The sequence below is a fragment of the Sciurus vulgaris genome, assembly GCF_902686455.1.
Source record: "Sciurus vulgaris genome assembly, chromosome: 17".
Lineage (NCBI taxonomy): Eukaryota > Metazoa > Chordata > Mammalia > Rodentia > Sciuridae > Sciurus > Sciurus vulgaris.
Window position 1 is genome coordinate 3,426,578 of NC_136478.1, and position 14,963 is coordinate 3,441,540.

General features: G+C 64.0%; 1 protein-coding gene and 1 long non-coding RNA gene across 7 annotated transcripts in view; one reads left to right on the forward strand and one right to left on the reverse strand.

Moving 5' to 3' along the window:
- The window catches only part of GSE1 (Gse1 coiled-coil protein), a 310,866-nt gene extending 305,038 nt beyond the window's left edge, over positions 1-5,828 (reverse strand). Inside the window, exon 1 of one of the 5 annotated variants that reach the window (XR_013760548.1) lies at positions 3,487-5,828. Coding sequence is in view for 4 of the 5 variants with exons in the window: in XM_079119584.1 (XP_078975710.1) it covers positions 3,487-5,790 (2,304 nt within the window). In the remaining variant the exon portion in view is untranslated. The remainder of the gene's footprint in view (positions 1-3,486) is intronic. The other 4 variants (XM_079119584.1, XM_079119583.1, XM_079119579.1 and 1 more) reach the window with 4 other exon arrangements.
- A 131-nt stretch (positions 5,829-5,959) lies between these two features.
- LOC306649031 lies at positions 5,960-14,630 on the forward strand. 2 transcript variants are annotated; one of them, XR_013760554.1, is made up of 4 exons: positions 5,960-6,348; positions 7,158-7,249; positions 10,149-14,161; positions 14,208-14,630. It is a non-coding gene; the product is annotated as an uncharacterized lncRNA (long non-coding RNA). The 2 variants fall into 2 exon arrangements; XR_013760555.1 differs by having other exon boundaries at positions 10,149-12,201; positions 12,874-14,630.
- The last annotated feature ends 333 nt before the right edge of the window (positions 14,631-14,963 follow it).

Below are 14,963 nucleotides of genomic sequence, written 5' to 3' on the forward strand. Positions count from 1 at the left end.
ACCCCGGCCGAGCCTGGCAGGAGTGCAGAGCAGCCTGCTGGCCACCTGGCTCACCAGGAGAGCAGGTCCGTCCAGGGCAAGCCCATCATTGCCGGGAGCCAGCCTCCGCCAGGTCCTGGCCAAGATGGCAGCACCTGGAAATGTCAGGGAGGCAGGTGTGAAGGCAGAGGGTACCATTACCACCCCACAGGCACAGATGTGATGGGCTGGGGGGGGTCCACAGGGCCCCTCCAGGCATGTCCACCTTCACAGCTGGAGCCCCAGAGGGCACAGGAAAGCAGAACAGGGTAGAGTCCAGACTCCAAAGCCAGACTCCTGGGCACAAATCCTGGACCTGCCATTACCCATTACTAGCTGAGTGACCATGAGCAAGTTCCTTAGCCTCTCTGAACCTTATGGTCTATATGTGGACAGTGGCCCCAATCTCCACAGCGCTGTTGCAAGGATGCTGTACGTGTGGTTACGGGGAGCCCAGCACAGGCCGGAGCCTGGGAAGCAGGGTCTACATTAATATGTTCCCAAATGCCATCCAGCAGCCTGGCAGTGCTGTCTCTAGCTCAAAGGGAGGGACGAGGGTTCCCAGTCACAGCCAAGGCAGGGGCAGGGTGCCCAGGCAGAGCTGTGGATGGCAGCAGGATGCATCCACTACAAGGACAGCACCCACGCCAGCCTGCCTCACCATGAACCTGCCAGAGGAAGGAGTACCCCACTTCTCGGCCGTAGCAACCGAGAGAGTCTTGCCCAAGGTCAAACAACCTGCTCCGTGAAGATCCAAAGTCTGTCTCCAGGCAAACCTGGGTCTTTCTGTGGCTCCACAGACCCTCTGGGTGCTGGGAATCTTCCTTGAGTAGAGGGGCCAGGCCCAGAGAGGGAAGGCTGCAGCCCTCCCCTGCCCAGCCTGGGCACTGCCCGCCCACACAGGAAGCACAGTGCCCTCCAGGGACCGAGTCCAGCTGGAGCAGAGGGCCACACACACCTACCCAGGGACAACGCCTTCCTTCTCTTTCTTTTCTTTTCTTAACGTTTCCTTTGGTTGTTTGACGGCTGAATGACTGACAAGTGAGCCCTCACCGGGGCACAGCTCGGGAGTGCTGGGAGGCCACACGACCGGGTTCCAGAACGCGCCGTGTCCCGCTGGCTCCCCCAGGCTCCCCCAACACCCTGCTCCTCTCGCCCCAGCTCTCCAACCACACCCAGGAAGGAATGGGAGCGTGACTGTGAGACTCGGCCCCGCGTGACGTCCGCGGCCCGGGGACAGCCCTCCTCTGCCGGGCAGCTCGGCCTTCCTGTCCTGACCACAGTGCCGAGCCCGGCTCGCCCCCCAGGCCACCTGGTGCCGACAGTGCTGTCCTGTGCCCCCGCCCCCACACCGCCGTGGGCTCTGTGCTGGGCACCAGGTCCCAGCATCTGGAACAGCTCCCGGCTCAGAGCAGGCGCCACAGGACTCGCTGAGTGAATGGGAAGGAGGAAGGAGGGAGGAGGGAGGGCGGAGGGCAGAGGCTGTGCCTCCAGATCCCACGCTCTCAGTCCAAGGCTCCCTAGGAGTGGAGCGGCCTGAGGCCACGTGCTGCCCCCTCCCGCAGCCAGACCCCGGCTGCCACCAGGGACCGTAGCCCCCATGGCCAGGTGGGCTTTCTTTCATCCTTGCTTCACTGCTGCTGGGCCTTTGCCGGGTCAGAGGCCAAGTCCCCACCCTGCTCCCCTCCTCGGCTGACTGCAGTCTCTTCCCGGCCTCCCCACTTGCTGCACACCCCCTGCTCCAGCAAGCCCCGCCCAGGCCCGGCTCAGGCCCCTCCTCCAGGCCATCTGACAGGCCCGGGGCCACAGGGTCATCATCAAGGGCACCAGGCCTCGACTGACTCATGCATGCAACGGGAACACCGAAGCTCCTGGGCCTGGGGAACAGCAGCCTCGACCATGTGCTTTGGGAATGGCGCCGGGCCACCTTCCGGGTGGAGACCAGGCTGCTCTCAACTCCCTCCGCTAGCCTGGGGACAGCAGCGTCTCATCACCCCGAGTCCCCGTCACTCAGGCCCACGGTCCATCCCACAGACTCCTGCGCGGAGAGAATCACCCAGGGGCCACCCAGGGGCCTGCAGAGCCTATGCGCCTCCACACCATAGCACCCACCCCAGCATCTGTCGCCCACACACAGGGGCATGGCGAGTCCTGGACCCGGGCACGCAACTGTTCCCCACACCCTTCATCCCACCACATCCCTACGAGCCCTGCTGCAGTTCCACCTCCCAGGCAGGAAGACTGACGCGCCACCAGGACAAGAACCTGGCTGCAGGCGGCTCCGTCCCTCGAGAGGCGCAGGGCTGGGCCCAGGGCCTGTGCTGCCCCAGCCCAGGCTCTCCTCCCAGCAGTAGTGGGAGCCGGACTGCCCCACGGGTGACCGCGAGGCTCACGGGGTTGACGTGCTGGCCCCGCTGAAGCAGGGGCTGTGCCAAAGCACAAAAGCCTGGATCCAAAGCCGACATGGGCTGAGGAGGAGGAGTCAGGGCGCAGCCAGGCACGGGCTTGCCCACGGGGTCCACCTCACGGATGCAGTGCCCATGCGTGTGCACGTGCTGTCCACATGCAGCCCAGGCCAGGAGGCAGAACAGGACACTTCCACAGAGCCACCCCTCCTGATGGGGCAGGGACGCCCTCACCTTCCCAAGTGCTGGGCCAGCCCAGGGCCAGAGGCCACTGCTACAGACCTTTGACCAAAACATGCCAGTCTAATTCTCTCTGGTGGAAGTGAAGATCCACAGCCCATGGCCAGGATGGTGACTGCCACAGACATCTACCTCCGCAGACCCGGGCCCAGTCCTCACAAAGCAGGATCCAAGATTCACTGAGCCAGGCTGGCTCTGTGGGGCAGGCAGCCAGAGGCAGGAGCTAGGAGCAGGGAGACTCCTCCCTGGCTGGCAGAGAAGGCCTCTTCCCCCTGGGGAAAGCACTGTCCCCCAAATCCTGCCCCATGCCCCTGCGTCTGGGAATCCACTGCCATCTGCCATTCAGCCCAGAAAGTCTCCAATGAACAGCGTCAACTTGGGTGGAAAAATGAAGCCCAGACACACAGGAGCTAGAGCAGAGAGGAACTTCCCTCTGGTGTGATTCAAACCAAGTAAGGACGAGACCTCTCCGTGACCCGCAGGGCTGCACTAATTACCAATGTTATCAGGCGGACGACAGGCATGCCCCCAACTTCCTCTGCTCGACAGATTCCGCTCCAAACACACCCAGGTTCAGCATCTTGCCTGCAGTTGCCAGCAGTGCCCTATTCTTCTAGGCCACTCCTGAGCCCGGCTCCTGACCTGCCCCAGGCCTTCAAGGTCCACCAAGCCAAGGTGACCACCAAGAGCTAGCTCAGCAACCCAGGAGGGCACCTCCACTGGGGCACGCCTCACAGGGGCCCTTCAGAGGAACAGAAGACACCTCTCCCTGCCTGCATGTGCTTCAAGGTCCAAGTTGGGGAGGGAACTGCAGCTTACTTACCTTCGTCACTGCCGCCACTGGGGAGCCCCAGCCCGCAGGGCCCTGGCGAGTGAGCCCTTGGCCCGCGCACACCAGAGTCCCACATTCCACGCAGGCCCCGATGATCAGCTGCCGCCCGTCGTCCACCAGCAGGCTGTGGCTGGCTCTCAGGGTGTAGAGGAACAGGGGCAGCCGGGCCACCCGCACGGACCGCAGCCCCAGACACCGTTTCTTCTCCTGCTGGCAGAAGAAGCACACGAAGGTCTCCACCTGGTACTGCCGGGCCCAGGCGCTGACGGCGTGGTGCGCCCCCCGGGCCTCGTGCTGCAGCCACTGGCCCAGCAGGTCGTGGTAGCAGAGCACACAGGCGGACACCAGGCCAGTGGAGTCCGCTGGCCTTGCCCGCGGGGCAGGCGGGTAGACAGTGAGGAAGGGGAAGAAGGGCTCCTTCTCGCCCAGGCGGCTGGCAGGGTTCACGTTGAGCTGGAATTCCTTCCCGGGGCCCAGCTCCGCCCCGCAGATGTAGCAGACGGACACTGCGCTACCTGGGGCAGAGGTGGGCGGCTCGCAGAGGGCAGGGTCGGAGGCGGAGAAGGCCTGGTGGTACCTGCCCAGGAAGCCCTGCACAGAGGTGATGAGCTCCTGGTTCTGGCAGGCCCGGTACAGGGCCCAGACGTCCTCCAGGACGCTGAAGCACTTGGGGCAGCTGCGGACCTCGCAGCGCTTGTTGGGGGCCCGGGCGTTGGGTGGGCAGGGCAGGAGGCTGAGGAAGGGGAAATGCATGGTGCTCCTGGCGCTGCCGTTGAGGGCCCGGGAGGGCACTGCCCGGGCATCCTGGGTGCAGTCCTCCCCGCAGAGGTAGCAGGCCTCCTGCAGGGTCCTGGTGGGGGGGGCCTCCTCCCTGGGGAGCCTCCTGCCCTTGGAGGCCATGCCGGGGGCGTGGCTGTTCAGGGGCACCACATAGAGTCGCTGCAGGACGGGCACGCTGGCCAGCTCGAAGCTCTGCCACTGCTGCATGAGGGAGGAGAAGCAGCAGGAGCACACCAGGGTGCTGCCCGCCCCGCTGATGGGTTGCGCCCCTGGGGGCGGGCTGTGCAGCCAGAGGAAGGGGAAGAAGGGCGCCTGGGCCAGCTTCTCCTGCTTTTGCACGTGGACCTGGTGCTGGGAGGCGGGGGACAGAACTGACCCGCAGACGTAGCAGCACAGGCCCTCTGGTGGCACAGCCTGGCTCTCCGGGAGAGTCCGAGGGACACCACCACCGCTGCCCTTCTCTCTGGGGCCACAGGGGTCTGGGACCGGCTGCTCCTTGTGGTCCTCTTCTTCACTGGTGATGTTGATGTCACTGTCCTCGGATGTGCAGTAACCCCGGAGAGAGTCCTCAGGGGGCCTGCTCTCCTGCGGCTTGGTGGCCTTGACAGAGTGAGCTTCTTTCATGCCATCTGCAGGGGCTGCCTGGCCCGGAGGGCCTTGCCAAAGGTCCTGAATGCCCCTCAGGACGCTGGCCCGGGGCTCGGGAACCCAGTGCCTTCCAACGCCCTTTCGCCGGCGCCTGACCCCAGTCTTGGGCTCCACGTCAGCGTGGAGCTTCGAGGAGACCCCCTCCTCCACATCGCCCTGTGCCAGGGGCTCTACGCCCTGTCCCGGAGGGGGTCCCGGCGCCGGCCTCCAGTCCTGGGAGCGGCCCCCGCGGGGCCCGGGCCCCAGCATGGCCCGCGGAGCAGGCGGCGCGTCCTGCAGAGGGCTGCTGGCGTCGCGCGCGGCCGGGTCAGGCTCCGACAGGGGGTCGGTGTCCGACAGCTCCGACAGCTCGGAGTCTCGAGTGTCCTCGGCGGCCGCGCGGGGCCCTGGGCCGCCGCCGTCGTCGTCCTCGTCCCCGGCGGCGCTGCCCAGCGCATAGGCGACGTTCCACTCGCGGGGGGCCCCGGCGCCCCCGCGGCGCCCGCCGGCGCCCGCGTCGCACTGGTGGGGCCGCTTGAGCCAGTACATGCGCTTGTCCACCGGCGTGCGCGCGCGCTCGAAGGCGGCCCACTGCTCGCCCAGGAAGCAGCGGCACACGGCGCACACCAGCACGCAGCCGTCGGCCGGCGACAGCTCGCGCGCGCCGGGCGCCGGCTCCTGCTGCTGCAGGAACGGGAAGAAGGGCTGCGCCGGGGCCCCCGCGCCCGCCGCCGCCGGCTCCTTCACCTGCAGCTTCAGCTCCTTGCCGCGCCCGATGCCGCCGCCGCAGATGAAGCAGGAGAGCGCCGCGCCGCCGCCCGCCGCCCGCTCGCCCACGGCTGCCATGAGCCGCTGCTTGCGGGAGAGCGGCGCCGGCCGCCCGCTCATGGCCGCCCGCCTAGCGCCCGCCGCCGCGCCCAACTTGGAGCATGTGTGCGCGCCGCAAAGTTTGGCGGCGGGCGGCCGGCGCGGGCCGCGGCGCGGGGCAGCTCGCTGCGCCGCCCCCCGGGCCTGCCGAGCCCCCGGCGGCGGCGCGGGCCCAGGCGGCGCCGGCGAGCGCGCCCGGAACGCGGCGGCGGCGCTGGCGGCGGCGGGCCCCGGGCGGCTGGAGCGGCGGCCGCATGTGCGAGCTCCGGCGCCTGCCAAAGCGTTGGGTCATTTAATTGGGGAGGAGGCGGGGCGGCGCGGCGGAGGGCGGGGGAATCCCTGCGCGCTCCTCCCCGCCCGCCCCTCCCCCGCGCCCCGGACTGCGCACAATGGCTCGCGGGCTCCTCTATCTATTTTGTGTCCGGCCCGAGCGCGCGCGATGATTCATCGCCCCAATTAGGGGCTCTCTCCGGCGCGCGGCTCCAGCCGTCTGAAGGGTCTCCTCGGGGACCCGCCAAAACCATCAGCGGCTGAAGCCGGTCTTTAAGGAAAGGTCAAGCAGGACGCGGGAGGAGCCAGGTAAGGACGCCGCGGAGCCTCGGAGGAAGGGCAGCTGGGGGCGGGGGGGGGTGCATCTGCAGCCTGGGAGCTGCTGGCGGTCCGGACCCCTCCCGGTTCTAACGGGAGCCGCTTGGAGTCCTGAGCTTCCCCGGGTTGGGGGCACCTTTCAGGGCCCAATGCCCTAATTTTGGAGACGAGGGAAGAGGAGTGGACCCCTGTCTCCTGGAACCCATCATCCCGGGAAGAGTCCTCCGCCAGCCCCTCCCCTCCCCTCCCCTCCACACTGCTGGCCAGAGGCCACCTGGTCATCAGCAGAGATGGAAAGGGTGTCCCAGGACAAGTGACGCCACCTCTCTGGGCCCTTTCCTCTTGTTAACCTGGAGCTGCAGCAGAGCGTGCCTGCACCCCTGTACTTAGCACAGGGAGACCTGGCGCAGTGGCACTGCTTAAGCACTCCCTGAAGGTCCATACCCCCCACACCAGCTGCATCACCTGCCTGATCAGCCCCATCTTCCAGGTGGGAAAGAAGAGACGCTGGGTGTGCCGAGTTACTCCTGGGAAGAGACTGCGTGGGATGCAGACTGGGGCAGTCAGTCTCCAGGTCACTGCTCCCACCCTGGCTTGGACCCTGCAGTCGCAGGCATGAACCTGGCTGCTGATGGAAACTCTCCACAGCAGTGAACACAGGACTCACTCCCTCCCCTCCTCCTTGAGGCTCTGGATCAGGCTGGGAGGCCCCTGCAAAGCAGGGCCTCTCTGGACCTCACATTTCCCATCTGACAAATGAAACTCCTCCTGCCTGTCTAATGGCTCTGATTTCCTAGCAGTTTACAACTGTCCTGACCTGCCAGCTGGAGCCCAGAGTCGTCTGGGGACAGAGGTGCCGGGTGAGCCCGTCCATCCTCTGGGGTGCTGACACGTAAGTAACACTGGGCTTCCTCTTGGCACCACGGGGCCTATGCATTATAAATAAGTGGAAGAAGGGCCACCTCCCGGGAATCCCTGGTGGATACTCCAGGGCTCACAGCCCAGGGAGCCACAGGAAGACCTTCATGGCCTGAGATGCGATGCAGGCTCTGGGCCCTAAGCCGGCCCAGGAAAATGCTGGCTCAGCAGCTGTGGGGAAGGAATGTGGTGCAGGGGGGCTTCCTGGCTCGGGGCACTTTTAATACCCTGAGAGGACTGATTAGGAGAACTTTAAAGGTATCGTCTGTTTAATTGCACCCTGGTTAAAGGGGCTGTCGGGTCCCAGGCTGGCCCTGGAAACCCAGGGCTGCCACTGGACAGGCTCCTGGTGCTCCTCCAGGGTTCTCTGGCCTCGGTGCAGTGACATCGAGAGGCCTCCCCATCCTCTCCCCAGACAGGTCCTCTGCTAGGCTCAGTCTCGGGTCCTGGCCTAGGAGGTTGCTGTCGAGTGCGTTTGGCTTTCTGCCTTGGTGCCTGTCTGCTCCCTCTGAGGACAGGACCTGGTCCGTCTTGCTCACTGTGTATTCAGGGTGCTCTGGGCTTGGGGCCCACACACCTGGTTCCATCCTGTTTAATCATGGGCCAGCTGTGTGACCCTGGGCAGACCCTCCTAGTTCACTATTCCTCAGTGTCCTGCTCTTTGCAATGGGCTTGCGATTCCTATCTCATGGAATTTCTCTGTGCAGATCAAATGAGGTAGAGGAGGATGCCCAGGGGCTGGGGGACCACAGGTGTCCGTGTGCGTGTCTTGCCCCACCTGGCTCTACCCAGTAGTGAGGAGGTTCTGGTGCATATCTGCACTCCAGGGCCAGGGGCAACTCTGACCATGTCATGCCCAGAGCCTGAGGAGGGCCATGGGGCCAACCGGACAAAAAACAGGAGGTGGGGCTCTCTTGCTTAAGCTGGAACCCTCCAGAAGAGCTTCCTAAGTACGTGACACGCATGTGCCTGTGTTAGAATGCACTGCGTTAGTGTGTGGCATGCACACATGCTGTGCACACACTCGGGCCCATATGCTCAGGCACATATGCATCTGTGCTTGTATGCACACACATGCAGGTACATGTACAAGTATGTGTCCTGCATGTGTTGTGTGAGCACATGTGCATGTATAGGTAAAGTGCACAGGCGTGGGCAGTGGTAGGTGTCTGGCTGGGTGGTTTTGGTCCCTCAGCACAGATCAGAGCAGGAAGAGGCAGGCAATGGTGTCAGTCACCTGTGGGGGTTGGCACGGGGCAGGGTGTAGCCAGACACATCTGACATCCCAACTTTGCTGTTTACTAGCTGTGTGGCCTTGGCCTGCTTCTTAACCTCTCTGAGCCTCAGGTCCCCATGTGGAAAACAGGAGTAACTGAACAATACCCCTTGCAGGGTTGGGGAAAGAACTGAGAACCCAGGGCAGCCCACTCTGCGTGTGGCGAAGATAGTCCAAATGCCCCAGTACTTCACGGCCACACAGACCTGTGCCTGTAGGCACAAACTTCCGGAACTTTACAAGTTCTGTTGTACCTCCAGGTTCCAGCGAGAAATTCCACCGAGGCACGAGCCGGGCGTGGGGGTGCACACCTGTAATCCTAGCAGCTCGGGAGGCTGGGGCAGGAGCATCCTGACTTCAAAGCCAGCCTCAGCAAAAGCGAGGCACTCAGCAGCTCAGTGAGACCCCGTCTCTAAATAAAATACAAAATACAGGAGTGTGGCTCAGTGTTTGCGTGCCCCTGAGTTCAATCCCCAGGATCCCCCAAAAAGAAAGGAAACCAAGACACAGAGAAGGAAGACATTGGCCCAAGGGCACACAGCATGGTGGAGCTAGCACTGCTGACCCCCCGCAGAGTGTCCATGTGACCCCTGGCTTTGCCCCCTCAAGTTGCTTCCCCCTAAACCCAGCTTGGGGGACAGGGTCGGCCTAGAGTCTCGTCTACCTCCTCCTGTGTGTCCCTGGTTTTACACCTAAGGAAACTGAGGACCTGACATTCTGCTGGACACAAGCTGACTGCGTGCAAGGGCCTGTGCATCAGCTGCACACGCCCGAGGAGACCTGGTTCCCCTTTCAGACAGGAGCTGACCTCACGTGCCCCCCAGGGGGCTACCGGAGCCTCAGCCCCACTGGGGAGTAGAGCCATCTCCTCGCAAGGCCCTGCTGCAGCTGGAGAGAGGGGACGGGCTCCCCAGGCTGCGCGGCCTGTGGCTGGCTCGTTCAGTCCTGTGGCCTGGCATGCACTCTGCAGCCCCACACCCGGAGTGGGAGGGAACACGCCACTCGGGGCAGCAGGAGACCAGAGCCACCAGCCAGGAACCTCCGGCTCAGCTCAGGCAGGCAGCGGCCTGTGGCGGTGCCATGGCCTGCCCGTGACGTCGTCTGTGGTCCCAGGACTCACCCCGAGTCACTGTCCCTTGCCGCTTCTCCCGGGCAAGAACCTGAGCAGGCTGAGGCTGGCCTTGCGCTGTCCCGGTTTCCCAGGGTCTGGGGCGTGGCTGGGGTCCAGCTTGTGCCAGGACGCGGGAGCCGGACTGCAAAACCTCACCGTGCCTCCAGGCACACCTGGTGCTCCGCAGGCTGCTGTGCTCCGTCCCTCACTCCTGAGAGCCAGCGCCGGTCCCCAGCTCCCCTGCCGGCCGCTCTGGCTCCACAACCCGCCTGACTCCCCTTCCTGCTGGGTGTCCGCCCTCCTCCCTCCAAGGGTGCCCTTGGCGTCCCTCTCGGGACCAGTTCCCTCCCTGGGCTGGTCCCTCCTGATCCTGCCTCTTCCGGAGAAGTGTGTACCATGTTTGGCCTCTGGCTCGCTGGGGACCAGAAAAACGAGATCTATCATCTGAATGCTGCATTTTTCTTTCTTGTTTTCTTTTTGCCTAAGTGTGAAGCCAGCGGTTCTCCGCCGTCCTCAGGAAGAGCTTCAAACGTGGCAGCCCGCTGGCTCCTCTGGGGGGGAATGTACCGTTCAGAGTGATGATCCCACGTAGCAAAGCCCCTGGGACTTATGGAGGCCTCGGGCCTGCCAGCATGTCGCACCCATTAGCTCGTGTGGCACAGGCTAGGTGGAGACCTGGAAGGAGGCCCCGGTCCACGTGGGCGGTGGGGGCCCGAGGGTCCGAGGCAGGGCTCGCTGGGGCGGCGGCTGGAGAGCTGCGCAGCCCATCCACGTCCCGTGCTGATCTGTTAAGTGCACACAGGATGCCGGCCACCCGCCTCCGCCCCCTGCTTCCCTAGATACGGGGGTCTCGGGAGTGGAGGAGGGGGACACTTTCGCCTCCGGGGCCTGAAGCCACCTGGCAGAAGTGCGGTGCGAGCTGCCGAGGGCCTCCTTACAAAATCACAGCTGCCTTACGCCATCGGGGTCGGGCTTGGGGGACGGAGCGAGCAGAGCCAGGAGCCTTGTTCCCCTCACCCGACAGACTGCAGAGGACAGCGCGGGCCCCCCTCCTGCGCTGCCAGCTGCGCCCCGTCCTCCGCATCTCCTGCTGCCGCGACCTCCAAGGCCTCATAAACCCTTTGATGAACGATGGCCAGGCCTGACCTGCCAGGGTGATGGACAGAGCTGCACACAAATCCTCCCGTGCTCAGAGGCTCTTGCCGCCGGCTCCTCGGTGACCACGGACTTGCAAAAGAAAATCCCCAGCCAGCACCCATGGGACTGGTTCCATGGCTTCCCGGCCACGGGGGCTTCTGGGGAAGGTGGGGCCTGGGTGGGGTGCGGCAGGGGCCACCTCCAGCACCTGGGGGCTGGGCACGCAGTGGGCACTTAGACCCAGCGAGGCCCGCATCCCTTGGTCCAAGACTCACATCTGCCGGGCGTTACAGAGAGCCCAGTGCCACGCGCAGAGCCGCAGCTCCCAGGTCTCACGCCACCTAAAAACGAGGCGCTGTTGTGCGACTTTTCCACAAGGGCACCGAGGCCTGGGCGGTGACCCTGGTCCCCAAGACTGCAGAGCTTGGAAGTGTCAGGGTTGGAGTCAGACCCAGAGGCTGGCCAAGCGCCCTTCTCCAGCCCGCCCAGCTGTGTGCCAGCTGCTAGCCTGCAGGCCAGCCTCCTCATGCTGCCCCATAAAGGCGTCCTTGTCCCCGACAGTCCTGCCATGGAGGCTAACGGTCAGGGCTTGATGGCTGCCTCGGAATTCTGTGAGGGTCCAGGGCCAAGGCTCCCTTCTGCCCAGGTCCCCCGGTGCTCCTCCGGGGGCCGTGGCAGGTCCCTGGCGCTGGCTCCCAGGAAGGCTGGGAAGTTAGCAGCCCCAGATCCCTTCCAGCTGTTGCTCTGAGTCACTGAGGCTTCGTCCAAACCCAGCTGCCAGCCGCCCCCCAGCCTCCCATGTGCAGTTGCTGGTCTGCTGCTGGTCTCACTGTCACTGATGGGGACTCACAGGGGGCCTGACACGTGTGTCCAGCACAGAACTGGCTGCTGGGCTGGAGAGACCCTGGCCAGAGTGTTGCCACCACACAGAAAAGGGGGCTTCCTGACACTGTCCAGCTCGACCAGCCCACGCACCTGGGACCAGTACCCAGGGAGGACGTGCCAGCCTCGGAGCCCCAGTCTCTTCCAGCCCCTACCCATCAGGGGTCGACTCATGGCCAGGACTTCAGGCGTCCCGAGTCCCAGTCAGGCGCCTTGATTCTTGGCAGCCTGCTGGGACGTGGCTCCCAGGCCACGGTGTCCACTCCAGGCAGTGTCCAGAGCTGGCGGCATCATCCTGGTCCATTTGAGAACACCATCTCCCGAGATGCAGCCTCGCCCCACCTGCCAGTCACCCGCAGCCTGGCTGCACTCACCCTCCTGTCCCCGGCTTTGGGGAGCTGGGCAGTTCACTCAGCAGCATGGCCCTACACGTGGCCTTCTGCGTTTGGCCTCCCGTACTCAGCATCCCAAGGCCTGGCGTGCGGAAGTGTGCATTGGCTCAGACGGTTTTGTACCCTGTGTAGGCAGAAGTGTGTCACGGGTCCTCTTTGGGTCTAGCTTTTTGCTCCGGATTCTGTCTCTGAGATTCTTCCTTTTTCTTTCCCACGTTCCCGTGTTTTGTCTTGACGTTTACTTTGCAGCACTGGGAATCGAACCCTGGTCTGCTGCAGGCTGAGCTCATGCTCTGCTTCGGAGTTGCGCCCCCCCTCTTCCTTGTTTTTGCATGTAGCAGTACTCAGTTCTTTTTCATTGCTGTATAATAGTCCTTTGATGGATATGCCATAACTTGGGCGGGTCAGCTCTTGGTGGTTTCCGCTTGAGGCCAACATGGAGTGTGTTTTCCTTAACAGTATAGGGTGTCCTCTGCTGAAAACACGCTGCTCTTTGCTGGGTGGACGCCCAGGAGTAGAATTGCTCATGGTGGGTGAGTGGGTGTTGACCCGAGGCAGAGGGAAAAGCTTCACATCACAGCTGGTGTGGAATTCCCAAGGTTCCTGGTTCCCAGACTCCTGACGCCTCTGCAGCTGCCCGCCCACCATGCTGACCCTGCCGGGCACCCTCTGCCCACCTGGGCAGCCAGCTGGAGACCATGCAGGCTGCAGAGGACGGCTTTGTGGTCTGTATTTTCATTGCCTTGTACCAGCACATGTGGTTTTTCTGTCCTGGCTCTGAAACTGTGTTCCTTTCACAGGCCAGAAATACTTAGCGTGGCTCCCTCTAAAAGGGGAAGCACATTTTTAAATTCCAATCTGCCTGGGTCCAGCATGATTGAGAACATTCCAGCCGTCTGGAGGGCCGCACTCACCAGGAACAGTAGCTTACAGTCCCCGGCACACACAGCACTCGGTCCCGCCCCACTCCTTCCTGGGGGGCTGGGTGAGACGTGTGTCAGGTCCTGACCCTGGGCAGCAGGATGGTGCATGACAGGCGCGTGCGTTTTCAGTTGAGGCCTCGTCGGTACAGTGACCTCAGTCCCGCAGCTGAGGCCTGTTCCAGACGGACAGCTTCATCCCAGGGAGCGATTAAATAGGTGCAAACGTATGATTTCCACTTTACAGATGAGGAAGCTGAAGCACAGAGGAGCTAAGCCACTTGCCCAAGATTGCACAGCTCCTAACAGCTAGAGGTGGGTTTCTGACCCCAGCTGTCTGGCTCCAGAGTCCACACTCTGAGTCCTGTATTACCTCTGAAATCCAGCTGTGCCGTGAAGTTTCTGCCTGGCCGGGGAAGGGGGCGGACTTTGAGTCACATTTCCTCGTCCGCATGACTGTGGAGAGCAGCCTCGCCCCACGCTGCCGTCATCCGCTGACCAAACCAGGTCCAGGGCCAAGAGCCATGAGCACGATGGGTCCCGCACAGCGCCGTGGCCATGAGTGCCAGGACTTGAGGTTTGGAGGTGTGTCCTCCCACCCGTCTGGGAGGGGCCGGGTCCAAGGCCACAGGAAGCCAAGACGAGGCCTCTGCACTCCCGAGCCCAGTGCAAAGCTCTGTGACCCCGGGGAGCAGCGCTGGCCTTCGGAGGCCCAGGCGCCCAGGAGTGAGGGCTTCGTCCTGATTTCCTTTCTTCTCAGGGACACGAGGGTTCGCTCCAGGGAGCCCTCTCGCTCTGGCCTCCAGGGAGAAGCAGAGAAAGTGTCCCTGTCGCAGGGCTCCTGGGCCACACGGGCCTTCAAGTGCTCAGAATGGTGAGGCGGGTCTGCGGGAGGTGGTGCTTGGACCCAGGTGTCCAGCTGCGGCTCCGGCCGGCACCCTGTGGGGCCCTCGACCCTGCGCGGCCATTAAAATCGGGCAGACCTGAAAGCAGAGCTGCCAGAGGTGAGAGGCAGTGTGGTAGGCACCACGGCAGCTGGCATCGCGGCCCAGGCCCTGGGCAGCTGGGGGCCAGGGGGGGCCTCGTCCTGGGGGCAGAGCCCGTGTTCGGTGTCGCAGGGGAGCGGGCACCTCTCAGGGGCTGCTGGAGCTGCCCTCCCGGGAGGGGTGTGTCGGGGAGTTAGGCTGGGGACTGGGCGGGCCAGGCAGCGCCAGCTCCAGCCTGCTCCCCGTGGGCCTCATCCTCTCCCACCCCAGCAGGCAGCTCGCTCATTTCCAAGTGCACGTCCATCTGCCACTGTCTCCCTCTTGCTCAAAACCCTTCTCAAGTTCCGTCGCTCTCAGGTTGAAGATCAGACCCCCTGTTCGGGGTCCCTGCCTGTGACTCCAGGAGGCCCTTGCGCTGCTCCCTGGAGCCCACGCTTCCCCCAGAGGCACTGGGCACGGCTACCACAGGGCGCTTGCACATGCTCCTGCCCAGTGAGCATGCCCTGTCCCTTGGCCTCCTCCTGGGCCTCAGGCTGGCCCTGAGACTCCATTTCCCAGGCTCCCTTGCCTCTGCCCTCCCACTGGATCAGCGGGTGGGAGGAGGGAGAAGGCGCAGGGGAGAGATCAGGCCGTCTCTCTCTTCCCCGTCTTTGCCCCGTCTCTGCCCCGTCTCTCTCCCTGCTGTCTGTCTCCCCCGCCCCCCAGCAGTGTCTCTGCCTGGGCCTGTCCTGTGCGGTCCCAGCAGTAGTGTCCGGCTTCTCCTCCGTCCTTCCATCCAGGTGACAGCAGGTCCCGGTGTTCTTGACCTGGGCTGGCTTCACTCCCCTCTGTTCTTTGGAAGATGCCCAGTCCTCTTACTGTGCCCGCTCCAGGCCCGCCTGGCCCAGGGGACCTTTCCTGCCCAGCCAGGACCCAGCTTTGAGTTGCCGCAGAGCCCCCAGACCTCGCGGACCCTCGGGGCAGGCTGAGGACGGGCTTTCCCTC